Source organism: Carcharodon carcharias, chromosome 2 (assembly GCF_017639515.1).
Source record: "Carcharodon carcharias isolate sCarCar2 chromosome 2, sCarCar2.pri, whole genome shotgun sequence".
NCBI lineage: Eukaryota > Metazoa > Chordata > Chondrichthyes > Lamniformes > Lamnidae > Carcharodon > Carcharodon carcharias.
Window position 1 is genome coordinate 158,672,770 of NC_054468.1, and position 20,327 is coordinate 158,693,096.

The following is a 20,327-nucleotide window of genomic DNA, read 5'->3' on the forward strand; positions in this document are numbered from 1 at the left end:
TGTTTGGAATTGATTAATTATGAAACTACAAGTGATATCAATTTAAAAATCTTTAGAATGTGCCTTACTTTTAGAGTCATTAAGTCATAGAGGTCTACAGCACAGAAAAAGGTCCTTCGGCCCATCACGTCTGCGCCAGTCAAATAAGTACCTAACTATTCTAATCCTATTTTCCAGCACTAGGCCCATAGCCTTTTATGCCATGGTATCGCAAGTGCACATCCAAGTACTTAAATGTTATGAGGGTATCTGCCTCTACCACCCTTTCAGGCAGAGAGTTCCAAATTCCCACCACCCTCTGGGTGAAAAAGTTCTTCCTCACATCCACTCTAAACTCCTACCCCTTACCTTAAATCTATGCCCCCTGGTTATTGATCCCTCCACCAAGGGGAAAAGTTCCTTCCTGTATAACCTATCTATGCTCCTCAATTTTATACACCTCAATCATGTCCCGCCTCAATCTCCTCTGCTTCAGGGAAAATAACCCCGGTCCATCCAATCTCTTCTCTCCTCATAACTAAAACTCTCCAGCCCAGGCAACGTCCTGGTAAATCTCCTCTGCACTCTCTCTAGTGCAATCACATCCTTCCTATAATGCAGATTCCAGAACTGCCCACAATACTCTAGCTGTGGCCTAACCGGCGTTTTATATGGTTCAAGCATAACCTCCCTGCTCTTAAACTCTATGCCTCGGCTAATAAAGGCAACTATCCCATATGCCTTCTTAACCACCTTATGTATCTGTCCTGCTACCTTCCTGGACCGGTGGGCATGCACACCAAGGTCCCTCTGATCCTCGGTAGTTCCCAGGGTCCTACCAGTCACCATGTATTCCCGTGCCTTGCTTGTCCTGCCCAAGTGCATCACCTCACACTTATACTGGTTCGCATATTTAATCTATACATAAAAACTTATTTCCTACACTTGAAATGTATAATCTTGTCATAACTTTCAGTCACACTTTTGTTTCAAATTTCTTAGATTATACTGACATACTAATGGCATTTGCCAGCAATAATTCATTAAAAATATCGAGAAAGTTGGAGGAGAAATAAATTCATGGGGAGAATTTTCTCCATGTCGGGTGGGCCAGTTGGAAGTGGGTGCGGACCCGATTGTCCCCACGATCAGGTCCACGCCGCCATTTTACGCAGGCGGGCCAATTAAGGCCCACCCAGCAGAGTTCACAACTCCCATGCATAGCCGGAGTGGGCGGGCATCGGTGGGCGTGCTCAGACCGTCGGGTCCAATGGCGACCTAGCGGCCTGTATAAATGAAGGCCTGGCAGCCTTGGAAAGACTGATCGCAATGGCTGGGCGAAGGGCTCTGCAGAGGGGCAATGTTGGTGACGCAAGTCTGGAGGGTAGGCCATCGAAGCAGGCCAGACTGGAGGGTAGGCCAGCAGGACAGTGTGCCCCTCATTTTTTAGACGTGTACCTAGCTGCCCTCCTGGAGGAGGTGGCAGCATGTCAGGAGGTCCTTCTTCTGAGGGACGGGAGGTGGAGGCCCCCCCCACTTGACCAAACGTGCATGGGAGGAGGCAGCCGAGAGTGTTAGCTCCCATGATGTGGTGTGGCGCACATGGCTCCAGTGCTGCAAAAGGTTCAATGATCTCCTGAGCTCGGGAAGGGTACCATGTTGCCTCAGTCACTTAATGCAACCATCACACTTTCCCCCAAACCACACCCCCCTCCCAAAACACCCCCACCAACTCTGAGTACAGTAATGTCATTGAATCCCTCACAGCATGGATCCCTCGCTGAGTGTGACAGCAGAGATTGCCCATGCCCAGTTCACTCTGAGAGGGTTGAGCTAGAACGTGTTCTGCATCCGCAGCATGTATGACACTAACACCCAGAGTATAGAATGGGGTTGAAAGTCAAAGGTCTGCACCTAGGCAGAGTACTGGAAGCATGTCAAAGTCAGGGTGCTAAAATGCTAGGAGGGGAGCTTCCAGTTGGCGGGGCACCAATCCATCTTCTGGTGTTTGCACTCCATGTGCTTGTGCCTCCTTGCTTAGCAAAGTGGTGCCACATGTGAAGGGGGCAGCATTTGGGCAATAGTGGGTGTGGTCAGCCCTGGCTTGTTTGGGTGAGTTTGCGGGAGCTGTAGGGTGACGAAGAAATGTAGTCCTGCAATGTCCCACCCTGGCTGGACTAATCAATGCTCCTCTTTCCTTTTCAGGATAAAACTGCGCACACCTCCCCACTGAACTTTTATATCCAGCCTGCTTCTCAATTGTATTTTCTACTTGACATCAGTCATAAACATACTTTTTCTTCCTTCTCTTAATTTTTATCTCTTTTATCAAAGGTTAGTTGCCAAGAATGTAGACTGGCAGAGGGCAGGCCCAGTTGGCCACCCTAATGGCTTTTGAGCAGCAGGCCATGGACCTTGAGAGGTGCCATGCCCCCAGGTCCATTTGTGGCGGTGAGGCTGGGGTGCAACGGGGTGGTATGTTTGGCGAGCAGTCAGGTCACCATGTGTGTCACAGAAGCCATGGCACTGCTGAATGCTCTGTGATTGAAGTTAGCAACATGGATTTACCCTTGATTATGGAAGGATGGGCGCATAATGATCTGGGCAAGCGGCATGCAAGTTGACATTGTCTGCACTGTAACTAATCAAATGTCCTTTTTCTTCCTTTCAGCATCACTGGAACAGGGCCAGGAGGAGGAGACAGAGGGCCCACCTCTCACCTCTGAAGCCCCCAAGCAAATGCACTCACCAGCATCACACCACCTCAGCCAGGCAGGCACTAGCACCTTGGTGGGAATTCAATCTTCGGCTCGTGTCCCGGGGCACGATGGTGAGGGCACTTCACCCTCGCTTGAGGTGTGGGCAGGGTCAAAGAGTGCCCAGGGTGCTGACAGTCAGAGGACTGCTGGGGACTAGGTACTTGCTCAGTCAGTGGCTGATGATGTGCCTCTGGAGTCGTTCATGAGGCAGTGAACACTGGAAGTGCAGCGGAAGGGTATGTGGGACGATCTGGCGGAGATACATGAGACTATGCGTGGCATGGTCCCCATGCTGGAGGAGTCCACGGGGAGCATCACCAATGCAATGAGCCTCTTGGCTGAGCACCATGCTTCCACCATGGAGAGAGTGGTGACGCTCATGGAAAGGCACCTCCAGGAGAACAATCAGGTCCTCCTGGGGTTGTGCTTGAGCCTGCAAGCCCTCACAGCAGCATTGGCCACAGCTGCTTAGTGCCAGTGTGGGGGATGGTCTAGGCACCAAGTATCCCAGCTCAGTGCCCATCCATCTATAGTGAGCAGGGAGGTCCAAAGTGACCTCACGTCGGCGCAGCAGCTGCCTGTCATCTCTGCGGGCTCCTCTCAGGGCGCTGCAGATGAGGGCAACAGCTCCTTCACCCCTCTGACAGTAACCATGGCATCCAATGAGGCTGCAGCGACTGGGGAGAAGCCAGCTGTGGAACGGGCTGCTCCCTCCCAGGCGGGGCCATCAAATGCTCAGCGGGCCAGAGGACATCCACCAAGGTCACCAAGGCCAACAGGACAGCACAGTGTGCAGGCCGTCTCAGATGCCAATGCCAGCGAGGGGACAGCACCTAGACGTAGTACCCTTAAGCATAAATTTAAGGCACCTTAGGCACACCACGGCTTTCTCACTGGTGCTTTTATGTCGGCCCATAGTACTTCATCGAAGACTTGGTGTGATGACCAATACCATTTTTGTTTTGCTTTATGAATTTACTTTGTTTACTCAATAAATTTTAACGTGTTGCTATGCCTCAGAGTGATTCCTTACTTCTGCATGTGTACGGGAAGCCATGATGTAATAAGTGAGTTGTTTGACATTGAGCTTTATTGTCAAGGGCCTTAGTTAATATTATTATCTGGCTGATTTAGCACTCAGTTATCGAGTGTGGAGCCTGCAGCCCTGGTGTGTGTTGAAGGTTCATCTGTGGTGGGCTAGCTGAAGATTTTTTGGATTAAAGCCTCCTCCTGGGTGTCCCTGCCTCCCTGGAGTATGCCCGGGTCAGTGTCTAGCCTCTCAGCATTCTCCTGTGCATGTTCATCCTCGGACTCACTGCTGGACTCATCATGTGCATCCCGAGCAACTGTATCCGCGTCTTCCTCATCTACTGCGTCGCCCCTTCCCAGCGCCAGATTGTGGAGGGCACAGCATGTAACCACTATCAGCGACACACGATCTGGGGGGTATTGTAGTGTGCCTCCTGAGCGGTCCAGGCTTCTCTCCACTACAGCCCTTGTGGAATCATGGCTCCTGTTGTATCACTGCTCAGCCTCTGTTCTTGGATGGCGGAGAAGCGTCATGAGCCAGGGGATAGCCCTGGTCACCATCCAGCTGGGCTAGAGTACTGAAGAGCCCCGGCACCTGGGAGTGCCTAAGGATGTAGGCGCCATGGGAGCTGCCTGGGTACCTTGCACAGACTTGTAGAATCAGCATCCTGTGATCACACACTATCTGTACGTTCATGGAGTGGAAGCCCTTCCTGTAGTTGAAGGCACCGGGCTCATCTGCTGGCGCCTTGATGGCCACATGTGTGCAGTCTATTGCACCCTGGACGCGGGGGAAGCCACCAATCCCTGTGAAACCTCTGGCTTGCTTTGTCTGACTGGCATCGTCCCAGCTGTAGTGAATGAAAGTCAATGCACACCTGAATAGAGTGTCTGTCAACAAAACAAAAACAGAATTACCTGGAAAAACTCAGCAGGTCTGGCAGCATCGGCGGAGAAGAAAAGAGTTGACGTTTCGAGTCCTCATGACCCTTCAACAGAACTCATCTTTTTTTACAAGGAGAGGGAAATATAAGCTGGTTTAAGGTTGGGGGGTGGGGGGGGGGCGTGCGGGAGAAGTGGAGGGGGGGGGCTGTTAGGATAGGAGCAGATCATCAAAAGATATCACAGACAAAAGAACACAGAGGTGTTGAAGTTGGTGATATTATCTAAACGAATGTGCTAATTAAGAGTGGATGGTAGGGCACTCAAGGTATAGCTCTAGTGGGGGTGGGGGAGCATAAAAGATTTAAAAATAATGGAAATAGGTGGGAAAAGAAAAATCACAAAAGGAAGGGGGAAGAAACAGAAAGGGGGTGGGGATGGAGGAGGGAGCTCAAGACCTAAAGTTGTTGAATTCAATATTCAGTCTGGAAGGCTGTAAAGTGCCTAGTTGGAAGATGAGGTACTGTTCCTCCAGTTTGCGTTGAGCTTCACTGGAACAATGCAGCAGGCCAAGGACAGACATGTGGGCAAGAGAGCAGGGTGGAGTGTTAAAATGGCAAGCAACAGGGGGGTTGGGGTCATTCTTGCAGACAGACCGCAGGTGTTCTGCAAAGCGGTCGCCCAGTTTACGTTTGGTCTCTCCAATGTAGAGGAGACCGCATTGGGAGCAACGAATACAGTAGACTAAGTTGGGGGAAATGCAAGTGAAATGCTGCTTCACTTGAAAGAAGTGTTTGGGCTCCTTGGACGATGAGGAGAGAGGAAGTGAAGGGGCAGGTGTTACATCTTTTGCGTGGGCATGGGGAGGTGCCATAGGTGGGGGTTGCAGAGTAGGGGGTGATGGAGGAGTGGACCAGGGTGTCCCGGAGGGAACGATCCCTACGGAATGTCGACAGGGGGGGTGAAGGGAAGATGTGTTTGGTGGTGGCATCATGCTAGAGTTGGCGGAAATGGCGGACGATGATCATTTGAATGCGGAGGCTGGTGGGGTGATAAGTGAGGACAAGGGGGACCCTATCATGTTTCTGGGAGGGAGGAGAAGGCATGAGGGCAGATGCACCGGAGATGGGCTGGACACGGTTGAGGGCCCTGTCAACGACCGTGGGTGGAAAACCTCGGTTAAGGAAGAAGGAGGACATGTTAGAGGAACTGGTTTTGAAGGTAGCATTACCGGAATAGATGCGACGGAGGCGAAGGAACTGAGAGAATGGGATGGAGTCCTTACAGGATGCGGGGTGTGAGGAGCTGTAGTCGAGGTAGCTGTGGGAGTCGGTAGGCTTGTAATGGATATTGGTCGACAGTCTATCACCAGAGATTGAGACAGAGAGGTCAAGGAAGGAAGGGAAGTGTCAGAGATGGTCCACGTGAAAATGATGGAGGGGTGGAGATTGGAAGCAAAATTAATAAATTTTTCCAAGTCCCGACGAGAGCATGAAGCAGCACCGAAGTCGTCATCGATGTACCGGAGAAAGAGTTGTGGAAGGGGGCCGGAGTAGGACTGGAACAAGGAATGTTCCACATACCCCATCAAGAGACAGACATAGCTGGGGCCCATGCGGGTACCCATAGCCACACCTTTTATTTGGAGGAAGTGAGAGGAGTTGAAGGAGAAATTGTTCAGTGTGAGAACAATTTCAACCAGACGGAGGAGAGTAGTGGTGGATGGGGATTGTTCGGGCCTCTGTTCGAAGAAGAAGCTAAGGGCCCTCAGACCATCCTGGTGGAGGATGGAGGTGTAGAAGAATTGGACGTCCATGGTGAAGAGGAAGCGGTTGGGGCCAGGGAACTGGAAATTGTTGATGTGACGTAAGGTGTCAGAGGAATCATGGATCTAGGTGGGAAGGGACTGGACAAGGGGAGAGAGAAGGGAGTCAAGATGATGACAAATGAGTTCCGTGGGGCAGAAGCAAGCTGACACGATATGTCTACCAGGACAGTTCTGTTTGTGGATTTTGTGTAGGAGGTAGAAGCGGGCCGTCCGAGGTTGGGCGACTATCAGGTTGGAAGTTGTGGGAGGAAAATCCCCAGAGGAGATGAGGTCAGTGACAGTCCTGGAAACAATGGCTTGATGTTCAGTGGTGGGGTCATGGTCCAGGGAGAGGTAGGAGGAAGTGTCTGCGAGTTGACGCTCAGCCTCCGCGAGGTAGAGGTCAGTGCGCCAGACAACAACAGCACCACCCTTGTCAGTGCGTTTGATGACAATGTTGGGGTTGGACCTGAGACAACGGAGTGCAGTAAGTTCAGAGAGAGAGAGATTAGAATGGGTGAGAGGAGCTGAGAAATTGAGATGACTAATGTCGCGCCGACAGTTTTCAATGAAAAGATCAAGAGAAGGTAAGAATCCAGAGGGAGGGGTCCAGGTGGAGGGAGAATATTGGAGGTGGGTAAAAGGATCCATTGAACGGTGAGAGGACTCCTGCCCAAAGAAGTGAACCCGGAGACGAAGACGGCGGAAGAAGAGTTCAGCATCGTGCCGAGCCCAACATTCATTGAGATGAGGGCGTAAGGGTATGAAACTAAGTCCTTTGCTAAGCACTGAACGTTCAGCGTCGGAGAGGAGAACGTCAGGGGGTATAGTGAATACACGGCTGGGGCTGGGATTGGAAGACGGGGTGGGGACGGAGGGACAGGCAGGGGTGTAGGGTCCTAGATGGGTGTTGGTGTCGATGAGTTCCTGGAGCTTGCGCTCCTTAGCACTTGAGAGAAGGAGAAAAAGTTTCTTGTTGAGGTGTCGGATGAGACGAAGAATAAAATGAAACTGGGGGAATGCGCAGCTTTGAAAAAGGGTACAGCGGTGCTGCTGGAGGGAGAGGTCGAGTGTGTTCATATGGCGGCGCATAGCACTGAGTGTGGATCTCAGAATGTGACGGGAACAGCAGTCCGAGAAACGTTTTATGTCCCGGAGATACCTGTAATCCTGGGTGGGTTCGAAACTTGCTTCTCCTGCCCCACGGAACTCATTTCTCGTCATCTTGACTCCCTTCTCTCTCCCCTTGTCCAGTCCCTTCCCACCTAGATCCATGATTCCTCTGACACCTTACGACACATCAACAATTTCCAGTTCCCTGGCCCCAACTGCTTCGTCTTCACCATGGACGTCCAATCCCTCTACACCTCCATCCCCCACCAGGATGGTCGGAGGGCCCTTAGCTTCTTCCTTGAACAGAGGCCCGAACAATCCCCATCCACCACTACTCTCCTCCGTCTGGTTGAACTTGTTCTCACACTGAACAATTTCTCCTTCAACTCCTCTCACTTCCTCCAAATAAAAGGTGTGGCTACGGGTCCCTGCATGGGCCCCAGCTATGCCTGTCTCTTTATGGGGTATGTGGAACATTCCTTGTTCCAGTCCTACTCCGGCCCCCTTCCACAACTCTTTCTCCGGTACATTGATGATTACTTCAGTGCTGCTTCATGCTCTCGTCGGGACTTGGAAAAATTTATTAATTTTGCTTCCAAAGTCGACCCCTCCATCATTTTTACGTGGACCATCTCTGACACTTCCCTTCCTTCCTTGACCTCTCTGTCTCAATCTCTGGTGATAGACTGTCGACCAATATCCATTACAAGCCTACCGACTCCCACAGCTACCTTGACTACAGCTCCTCACACCCCGTATCCTGTAAGGACTCCATCCCATTCTCTCAGTTCCTTCGCCTCCGTCGCATCAGTTCCAATGATGCTACCTTCAAAAACAGTTCCTCTGACATGTCCTCCTCCTTCCTTAACCGAGGTTTTCCACCCACGGTCGTTGACAGGGCCCTCAACCATGTCCGGCCCATCTCCAGCGCATCTGCCCTCACGCCTTCTCCTCCCTCCCAGAAACATGATAGGGTCCCCCTTGTCCTCACTTATCACCCCACCAGCCTCCGCATTCAAAGGATCATCCTCCGCCAACTCCAGCATGATGCCACCACCAAACACATCTTCCCTTCACCCCCCTGTCGACATTCCGTAGGGATCGTTCCCTCTGGGACACCCTGGTCCACTCCTCCATCACCCCCTCCTCGTCAACCCCCACCTATGGCACCTCCCCATGCCCACGCAAAAGATGTAACACCTGCCCCTTCACTTCCTCTCTCCTCACCGTCCAAGGAGCCCAAACACTTCTTTCAAGTGAAGCAGCATTTCACTTGCATTTCCCCCAACTTAGTCTACTGTATTCGTTGCTCCCAATGCGGTATCCTCTACATTGGAGAGACCAAATGTAAACTGGGCGACCGCTTTGCAGAACACCTGCGGTCTGTCTGCAAGAATGACCCAAACCTCCCTGTCGCTTGCCATTTTAACACTCCACCCTGCTCTCTTGCCCACATGTCTGTCCTTGGCCTGCTGCATTGTTCCAGTGAAGCTCAACGCAAACTGGAGGAACAGTACCTCATCTTCCGACTAGGCACTTTACAACCTTCCGGACTGAATATTGAATTCAACAACTTCAGGTCTTGAGCTCCCTCCTCCATCCCCATCCCCTTTCTGTTTCTTCCCCCTTCCTTTTGTGATTTTTCTTTTCCCACCTATTTCCATTATTTTTAAATCCTTTATGCTCCCCCACCCCCACTAGAGCTATACCTTGAGTGCCCTACCATCCATTCTTAATTAGTACATTCGTTTAGATAATATCACCAACTTCAACACCTCTGTGTTCTTTTGTTCTTTTGTCTGTGACATCTTTTGATGATCTGCTCCTATCCTAACACCGCCCCCCCCCCCTCCTCTTCTCCCCCCCCACCACCTTAAACTAGTTTATATTTCCCTCTCCTTGTAAAGAAAGATCAGTTCTGTTGAAGGCTCATGAGGACTCAAAACGTCAACTCTTTTCTTCTCCACCGATGCTGCCAGACCTGCTGCGTTTTTCCAGGTAATTCTGTTTTTGTTTTGGATTTCCAGCATCCGCAGTTTTTTTTTATCTATAGAGTGTCTGTCACTTGCTTCACACAAGTGTTGACAGCTGATTGGGAGACTCCGCAGAGATCACCCACCGACCCCTGGAAAGAGCCGGAGACATAGAAGTTGAGGACAGGTGTGACCTTTAGAGTATGAGTTTTGAAGTCTTCCTGCTCACTCAGGCAAGTATAAGTTACTTTCACACGTAACTACCTTAAACATCACATTCACAACTCTACTCACCCTTCTTATCCCACCCGTGGATGAGGTTTATACAAATGTCTCCTACCCCTCTGCCCATTGCGCCCATGCGACGTCCTGAAGATCGCACGGGCTGCAGAAAATTGAGATCAATTGCTGCCGCAAGGACCTTAACAAGCCCGTTAATTGAGGGCGGGCGTGCATCTGACCTTATAGCACACCCGCCTTCCCAAATATCGCAATGGCGCATGGTGACGTCAAGACGCTCACAGGCATGCAAGGCCTGCCTCCGCACACTAAAGGGAACATTCTGGCCCATGGTTTCTAATTCTCTGTGAATTCACCTCCTTTAGCATTCCCAAGGCTGATTCAAATTCTTTCTTGCGGTGAGTTTTCCATTGAACTTAATGCTGAGCTTGAAATTGCTGGGTTCATGCCGTAATAAGAAACTTTCCTGCTGCAGCCATTTAGGGCTGGTAATTAATGTCATAGATCAACCTAGTAACTATTTAATTTATGGTTCAGATGCAACCTGGGAGGCCCAGGAAGCTGTGGAGTCTCATTCCAGCAGATAGCAAATTATTTCTAGAAATTTTTAAAGTCCTTTTGATCTGTTTTGGCAATGATTTTGTGCCAGTCTTGCCATTAACACTCCTGTTGGTGTCAGAAGGCAATCATTTTAAGGATGTAAAGTCATTTCAACACTTGGAAATGTAAATTAAAATAGATTTATTTTTGAGGATAACATTTTGTGATACAGCATCTGAAAAATTTGATTATCACATAGTAAATGAGGTTGACTTTGGACCTATGGTTCTATGGTTTCCAAAGCTCTCCACCACTGGGACTTTCCTTGCCTCATGCCTGGGTCTGATGTAGACTAATTGATCGAGACTGATTGCAATGATTAGTCAACAAATCCATTATAATTTTATCATCTGATTACCAGGATGTTTGAAGACTAACTAGATTGATTGCGGTCTTTTTTCATCTAACAATTCAGATATTCCTATGAAAGCTGCACAATGGCATATCTACTAGGTGTTGCATTATTCTTGACCATAATGGATTGGGCCGTTGGGTCTATACTTCATGAGTGAAGAATGTTTGTATATTTCAACACCTGCCCTGCCGTTCACTCAATAAATTCTCAAGGACAAATACAACAATTTCCAAACACAATTTGTTCTCTTCTTCTGTTTGGTCTTTATTTTTGTTAATTATCCCTTCTGTTTCTTTTTTCTCCCTAACTTACTATTTCTTTCCCTTTCTTAATTTCTCTTTCTGTTTCAAACTTGGTCTCTAATTCAACCTATTTTCTTCTCTAACGCTCACCCTGTTTCTTACTCTTTCCTTTTTTTATTGGTTATGAAAATGGACAAAAGGGCATGTTGCTCATGGGATCCCAGACGTGACATTGACATCACAATGATATTATCATCTCAACATTCCAGTATTTTGTGGCTCAAGTACATCAGACCCAGGCATGAGGCAAGGAAAGTCCCAGTGATGTCAATGTTGAGCTAAGAAGTTTAATTAGCATTACTAGCCCCCAAACCTGCCATTTGCAGCAATTTCTGGCCAAATATCTCTATTGTAAATTGCATAATGTTGCTGCCATTTAATATTCATTATATTCCATTTCATTAAAATTACAAAAATTAATAAAGCTCAGAAGGGTCCTCAGTGAATTGCCCAAAAGTGAGGCATTCTCTCTAGTGATAATGCAAAAGGTTTTTATTGAGCTTGTTTGAGAAATTCTTCTGTACTTACTTTTCAGACCTGGAAATGGGTTTTGGGCCCTATCTTTCTGTACATTTGTGAAAGATTCATTCGGTTTTGCAGATCTCTGCAGAAAGTTGTGATTACGAAGGTAAAAACTGCTTGGTAACATCTTACGCTATTTTCTGGAGCACTTGTTTACATACCTACATTTGTGTTGTGTGCTCAGAAATCATCTCATCTGACAGATTATTATTTCCCCTCCTTTGTGGTGGACCAATATTTTCTTTTAATTTACTTGACCCGACAGCCAGACTAAGAAGTGATAAACCACTTTGCAACTGATGCTGACATTTGGGGTATCAGGTAGTCCCATAACTGATATGTGTGACCTCTGGATTCTCTAATCACTGAACTTGCTGTACCAAATTTTACAAAGAAGTCATTGATATTGACATGTTTGGTTAGTTGGCTTTTCCTTTACCCTGATGAATAAACAAAGGCTATAGTATAGTTAGCACAATAAACAAAATCGTTTTATATGGATAATATAGATGGTAAGGCAGACTCCATAGTGCAAGTCACTATCAAGACTGAAGACTAAAAATGAAGATTTGCTAAATCAGGAAGTAGTGATTAGCTGATACCAAGCTTGGGTTTTAAAGACACATTATTACTAAAATAATACCTGGAATGGGCAGGCTGTCTTATGAGGAAAGGTTGGCAGGCTAGGCTTGTAGCTGCTGGAGTTTAGAAGAGTAAGAGGTGACTTGTTTGAAACATCTAAGATCCTGAGGAATCTTGACAGGGTTGATGTGGAGGGGATGTTTCCTCTTGTGGGAGAATCTAGTACTAGGGGCCACTGTTTAGAAATAAGGGGTCACCCATTTAGGACAGAGGTGAAGAGAATTTTTTTCTCTCAGAGGGTCATGGGTCTTTGAAACTCTCTTCCTCAAAAGGCAGAGAGCAGAGGTAGGTAGATTCTTGATAAGCAAGGAGGTGAAATGTTTTCAGAGATAGGTGGGACTGCGGAGTTGAGATTGAAATCAGACCAGCCGTGATCTTATTGAATGGCGGAGCAGGCTCGAAGGACCGAGTAGCCAATCCTGCTTCTAATTTGTACGTTTGAATATTCGTATATTATAAATTTATAACCATATTAAAAGTGACATTTATTGTTCTAGTTTTCCTAAACTGGGATTCAGCAGTAACATCTCTAAGAACTGATGAATCCTTTGACTTTGCTGTAAATGTAAGAAATATACACAATATCTTCCATGACTATTCATGTTAAGAACATCACTCCTATTACTCATTCTTTTGATGGACAGGTGATAGTACATCCTTCCAGAGTTCTTGAGCTTCAGATGAAAAAGCATGGCTTTAAAATGAAACCCGGTCAGTATATCTTCCTGCATTGTCCTTCAGTATCACGCTTTGAATGGCATCCATTCACATTAACCTCTGCCTCTGAAGAAGACCACTTTAGTATCCACATGAGAGCGCTGGGAGACTGGACAAGTGCTCTGTATGAGGCCTGTGGAGCTAATTTAAGAGGATTTCAGGAAGCATGGAAGATGCCAAGGTTTACTATTTGACATTTTTGTCTACCTATCTTGCTAGTTTTGTGACATTAAATGGTAAATAGTGAAAGTACAAGTACTTTGGCTGTTTCTGTTAATTTAACATATAGATATATAACAATAGAATATTTAAATATGCAACCATGATAGGTGTACAAAATATAACTGAAATAACTTCTTTTTCCCCTTCCTCTGAACGTACTGTGTAGTAGAACGTAGCATGCCCAATTCACAGTGCTTCCAAATTTCCAGTGATTCATTTTAATTTTAATCACTGGAAAATTAGCCGTGTCATGAATTGGATGGCCTATCTCTGTGTCCAATACTCCAATTTGTGGCCCAGTCCAGCAAGATTTTATATCACTCGATGATATGGTACATGTTGCCTGTTGGTCCTTGATAAATAACCCATATAAAACACTCCCTCAGCTTCCCTACTACCTAGTGTAGCACCATGGCTTGTCATGAAGTACCTGATGTGGTTGCTGATTTATGCTGAGTGTGCTAATCTCAGCTGTGACAACAGTTGGAGGTTACAATTGGTCTCAATGTCCCTGGACTAGAGAGGAGAATTCCTCCTCCAAATTGCCATCTGTTAATTTTTACTGAAAGTACATGTGACTTGATGTCAGGTGTATAAAGATTTAGGTTGAACTGTGTTGCTCTCCGTGGAGAAATAGCTTGCTGACACTCATTGTGTAACCCAAAATATTAAGCACGGGATTTTCCAACTCCACCCACTGCCAGGATCGCCCGGTCACACCGAAAGTTAATGGACTTCTGGCTGGGTCACTGAATCTCCCACAACAGGTTCCGCCACGACGGGATTGGAAAATCCCAGCCAAAGGATGAAATTTTGAGCAAAGGTGAAACCATGTCAATGCTACCCGAAGAAAGACAAAAACTGGCAAAAGCTAAACACCCCTCCCTGCAAACATGTCTTGTTGCTATACATTAGCACCTAGAGGTACACAGTCATATTTCAATATAGTTAGACTAAAGGAAAGATTGAGGTTCAGAATTATTCCATGTTGGAATATCAAGTCTGCCTCTATTAATATAAATATAATATAAAATAATACATTGTCTGAAAATATTTGGAATACTTAGTGATATATCCTATAAACTTCAGTTACTTTGAAGCAACTGAAAACTGCAAGTAACTGAAAAGTGATGCTGATAGTAATGATGAATAATGGGTACCTTACGTACTTATGTATCAAACTGCTGTGTATATTTTTCTTTGTGTTGCAGAGTTGCAGTCGATGGTCCTTTTGGAACTGCCTGTATAGATGTATTCTATTACAAAGTTAGTGTGTTGATTGCTACAGGAATTGGAGTGACCCCCTTTGCTTCTGTATTGAAATCCATTTGGTACAAGTGCAGTCAACCAACAATGACAATGAAAGTAGAACGGGTAAGTAATTTATATTCTAGTATTGTTTTATCCTGAAAGCATGCAAAGGCCCCGTGATAAGACTTTAAACAGGGAGTCAGCTGATTGAACACAACTTACATGAGTGAACTGGATAGCAGTCAGTCACAAGTTATGCATCATATTACACATGAGACTTACATTTCAATGCTCAGTACTCACAAATGCTTAATGTGCTTGGACTACAAAACTTTCTGTACCATTTTGAGTCACACTAATCTTCAACCAGCAGTGATGATCCATCTTGGCCTGCTCCTGAGGTCCCAAGCATTGAAGACGCCAGTCTTCAGTCATTTTGATTCACTCCATGTTATATCAAGAAATTGTTGAGAGCACTGAGTACAAAAAGGCTGTAGTGCTGAGGACTGTGGTCCAGAACTACCCATGTCTCTAGCCAAGCTGTTCCATTAAAGTTATAATACTAGTATCTACACAATAATATGGAAAATTGCCCACGTATGTCCTATGTACAAAATGCAGGACCAATCAAATAAGAACATAAGAAATAGGAGCACAAGTAGACTATACGGCCCCGCGAGGCTGCTCTGCCATTCAATGCAATCATGGCTAATGTTCGGATCCATCTCCCCTTTCCTCACTCATTTTCCATATCCCTTGATTCCCTAGAGACAAAAAATTTATCCCAGTCTTAAATACATTCAACAATGGAGCATGTACAACCCTCTGAGACAGAAAATTTCTAAGATTCACAACCCTTTGAAGAAATTTCTGCTCATGTCAGTCCTAAATGATAAGTTCCTTAAACTTAGACTGTTCCAGATTCCCCAGCCTGGGGAAACAGTCTCTCAGTGTCTACCCTATCAAGCCCCTTCAGAATCTTGTATATTTCAGTGAGATCACCTCTCATTCTTCTAAATTCCAGAGAATATAGACCCAATTTACTCAGCCTCTTATCATAGGATAGCCCTCTCATCCCAGAGAGCAACCACCTAGTGAAACTTTGCCATAACACCTCCACTGCAGTTGTATCCCTCCTTAAATATGGAGGCCAAAACTGTGCGCAGTATTCCAGGCATAGTCTCACCAACGCACTATTCATCTGTAGCAAGACTTCCTTATTCTGGTACTCCAATACCCTTGCGATAAAGGCCAGTATACCATTTGCCTTCCTTGTTGTACCTGCATGCCATCTTTCTGTGTTCCTTATATGAGTATACCCAAGTCCCTTTGAACAGCAACATTTACAAGTTTCATGCCTCGTTAAAGATAATATACTTGTCTATTTATAATTATGGTTTTATTTAGTAGTATAATACTTGTTAAGAAAGATCACATGATCTATAGTAACCAATACGAGAGTAGCAGAGACAACCTCAGTGGTCAGTGTAGAGTTAGAGTTGGAGGTGAAAGTAGACGTGTAGTTGCTCCTGAATATATTGTAAAAAAACACTTAATGTTTCCACCCAAGAAGTATCTGCAGATCAACTCTATCACTAATAGTATATCTTGGCTACCCTACAACAAACTGGCAATGAGGATATAACAGGATTGAACAGAAGAAATTAAGTTAGAAAGACTTCGGCACTTTACCTCGCCCAGTGATTGTAAATAGCAAGCTCTGCTAGAATTGAAGAAGTTATCCTCTCTCAAAATTCCACAATTTGGGAGAATTGATCCTTTTGAACCAGTCACAGATGAATAGTCTCAATACATAGAGTGCCTCACGTTCTTTTTCAAATGAGTGAGATTATGGGGGAAGAGAAGAGGCAAGCAATCCTCTTGAGTACTTGTGGGAGCAAAACCTACAGTCTGATTTGAATTTTGATGGCACCCAGTGCCCCAGATTCAAAAATTTTGATGAATTGGTTGACCCTGTGAAAGGTCACTTTCAACCCAAGCCCTCAGTCACAGTGCAGAGATTCAGATTTAATTCATGAAATAGAGCCCTGGGTGAGACAATTGCATGCTACTTGGCAAATTTGAAGCAGCTAACGGAATGCCGTGGGTTCAGTACAACTCTGAACGACATGCTCAGAGATCGTTTAGTGTGAGGTGTGAAACAGGACACTATTTAGAAAAGATTATTGTCCAAAGTGAATCTGGATTTCAAGAAGGCGCTAGAGATAGCGCTGGCCATGGAATGCGCTGTAAAAAACTCAAAAGCAATACAGGGTGCGTAAAATGGCAGCATCCTCCACATCTAGCAGGAAATCTCAGCCAAAATTGGCGCGAGAAAGCAAGACTCTGCTGAGAAGCAGGAGACAGCCCCCGCTAGCCAAAGAATAAAGAAAAATAACATAGCAGCGAAATCAAAGAATAATTTTAACAGAGGTGAAAACAATCTAACTTTTAGCGATTGGCAGTTTAAAGAAATTGAATGCTGCTCTTGTCACAGAAATGGACATATAATGAGGCAGTGCAAGGAAAGTTTCAAGCAGGCTTGTAAACAAAAGAAGAAGCCCAATGAAATCTACAGTGTAGAAGAGTCTAAAACAACAAATTCTGGTATTTAATCGTTGTTTAATCTGAAAGTTAGAAAGACAGAACCAATATATGTCACAGTGAAAGTAAATGGTAAACCTGTTAAAATGGAAGTAGACACAGGAGCTTCCACTACAGTAATTGGGGAACACTTTCAGATGTTTGAATAATGGTGAGCATCAATTAAATTTAGAACAAACATCTGCCAAACTAAAAACATATACGGATGAAGGCATTCAAGTAAAAGGCATAAGCAGAGTAACTGTCCATTATGGAAGCCAATTGGCACAGCTACATGTGCTGGTGGCAGGTGATGGGCCAATCCTCCTGTGGCAAAATTGGTTTAAGGAGACTAAGTTAGAATAGTCTGAAACCTTTCAGTTGAGTGCAAGTGGGCTACCAGAACTACTAAAAAAGTATGTCACCATCTTCCAGGATAAACTGGGAAAAGTCCAGGGCCTGCAGGCCAATTATATGGATCCGGAAGCAACCCCTCGCTTCATGAAGGCGAGATGGTGCCATTTGTCCTGAGAGAAAAAGTCGGTGCTGAGCTGAACAGGCTAGAGAAACTGGGTGTCATACAAGCTGTTCAGTTCTCAGAATGGGCAGCACCATAGCCCACGTCCTTAAACCTGACCAAAGCATCCCAATTTGTGGGAACTACAAACAGACGGTTAACAAACTGGACAGATACCCCATTTCAGAAATTGAAGACCTGTATGCCAAGCTAGCAGAAGGGACAATGTACACAAAGCTTGACATGAGTCATGCTTATCAACAACTAGAATTGGATAATGCCTCCCGGGAATTTTCACAATTAATACCCACAAAGGGTTGTACCAATATACATGACTGCCTTTCGATGTTTCCTCAGCTTGTGCCATCTTTCAGAGAACAATGGAAAGGTTACTGCAGGTTCTGCCCCAGGTTGTAGTCTATTTACATGATGCATTGGTGACAGGATTCACTGAAAAAGAGAATTTGGAAAACTTAGAAGTCTTAAAACTTTTCTTGCAAGCTGGTGTGCATCTAAAAAAGGAAAAGTGCACATTCCAAGCAAGGGATGTAATCTATTTAGGTCATAGGTAGATTCACAGGACCTCGAGCCACTTGAGGAGAAAGTGAGAGCCATAAGAAAGACACCTGCGCCGAAGAACGCCTCAAAGCTCAAATCATTCCTAAGATTGGTCTTAGGAGGCGTCCCAGAAAGAAGCTTTCATAAATTTGAAGCAATTGTTGCACTCGTTCAATCTATTGGTGTAATACGACCAGACGAAAAAATTGGTGCTGACGTGTGACACATCTCCCTACGGAGTGGGGGCAGCGCTATCTCATCGGATGGATGATGGCAGGGAACAGCCAATAGGTCATGTATCAAGGACACTCACCACAACAGAAAAGGGATACACAGAGATAGAAAAAGGCCTGTCCATCATCTTTGGTGTCAAGAAATTTTACCAGTATGTACGCAGCCGCCATTTTACAATATTTTCAGACCACAAACCACTGTTAGGTTTATTGAGTGAGGAAAGGGCTATACCACACATAACCTCAGCAAGAATACAATGATAGGCCTTGATTCTGGCAACAAATGAATACACTTTTGTACATAGGCCTGGCAATTAAATCACAAACACTGACACCTTTAGTCATTTGCCTTTACAAGATAATGATGAGCATGTCCCGGTTCCACAGGAACTTGTTTTACTGTTAAATTTCTTAGATTCCTCGCCGTATGTGCTCGACAGATCAGAGACTGGACAAGTCAGGACCCAGTCCTACTTCAAGTACGAGAACAAGAACTACATGATTGGTCTCAGGGAACCTGCATCTGACAAAATGAAACTGTACTTCAACAGAAGACATGAAATAACCAAAACAAAAACAAAAATACCTGGAAAAACTCAGCAGGTCTGACAGCATCTGCAGAGAGGAACACAGTTAACGTTTCGAGTTCATATGATTCTTCAACAGTTAACTGTGTTCTTCTCTGCAGATGCTGTCAGACCTGCTGAGTTTTTCCAGGTATTTTTGTTTTTGTTTTGGATTTCCAGCATCTGCAGTTTTTTGCTTTTATCTAACATGAAATAACCAGCCAGGATGACATCCTATTGTGGGGTGCACGAGTGATAGTTCCTCCAAAGGGAAGGGAACCACTTTTAATTGAACTACAGTGATCATCCAGGAATTTCCCAAATGAAGACCATAGCACACAGCTATCTATGGTGGCCAGGGATTGATGGTGAAATAGAGAGTTTAGGAAAGCACTGTGTTCAATGTCAGCAACTGCAAAAGTTGCCAGTGACAGCTCCATTACACCCATGGGAGTGGCCAGATAGACCCTGGGCGTGGTTACACGTTGACTACATTGGACCTTTCCTGGAAACAATGTCTCTGCTCATTGTCGATGCCCATCCAAAATGGTTGGGTGTATATGAGGTGAAGTTACCAACATCGGGTTCTACAATTGAGAAACTAGTTCAGAGTTTTGCCATTCACGGACTACCAGAAGTAGTAATTTCCGATAACGGCACAGCATTTACGAGTACTGAGCTTCAACGATTTATCAGCCTCAACAATGTCACTTATGTGAAAACTGCACCATACCACCCTTCCTCAAACGGACTGGCTGAATGAACGGCTCAAACATTCAAGACAGGCATGAAAAAGCTAACTGGTGATTCCTTGACAACCAAGCTAGCACACCTTTTCATTACAGGACTACCCCTCACACAACAACAGCTGTCACACCTGCGGAGTTATTGTTGAAATGCCATCTCAGGACGACAATGAGCTTAATAATGCCGAATTTATGGGGGGGTGATGGCATTAGTGGTATTGTCGCTGGACTAGTAATCCAGGGACCCAAGGTGATGCTCTGGGCACCCAGGTTTGAATCCCGTCGCTGCAGATGGTGTAATTTGCATTCAATAAAAATCTGGAATTAAAAGTCTGATGATGATGAAACGATTGTTGTAAAAACCCATCCTTTAGGGAAGCAAGTCTGTTGCCCTTACCTGGTCTGGCCTACACGTGACCCCAGACCCACAGCAATGTGGTTGACTCCTAAAATTCCCTCTGAAATGGCCTAGCCATTATAACAAGCTGCTACAAAGTCACAAAAAAGGAATGACCTGGCATCGAACAAGGCACTGGAAACGAGAATGGCGAACTCATCCCTGTCGACCCTGCAAAGTCCTCCTTACTAACATCTGGTGCCAAAATGGGGAGAGCTGTCTCACAGACTGGTCAAGCAGTAGCCTGACATAGTCATCCTCACGGAATCATACCTTACAGATAATGTCCCAGACATTACCATCACCATCCCTGGGTATGCACTGTCCGACCAGC

The 20,327-nt window shown here is 45.7% G+C and overlaps 1 protein-coding gene across 1 annotated transcript in view; it reads left to right on the plus strand.

Moving 5' to 3' along the window:
• The window catches only part of LOC121288392 (NADPH oxidase 3-like), a 154,676-nt gene that overhangs the window by 89,531 nt on the left and 44,818 nt on the right, over positions 1-20,327 (plus strand). The window contains exons 11-13 of the mRNA XM_041206948.1: positions 11,575-11,667; positions 12,848-13,101; positions 14,354-14,516. Of these exons, the coding sequence (XP_041062882.1) occupies positions 11,575-11,667; positions 12,848-13,101; positions 14,354-14,516 (510 nt within the window). The remainder of the gene's footprint in view (positions 1-11,574; positions 11,668-12,847; positions 13,102-14,353; positions 14,517-20,327) is intronic.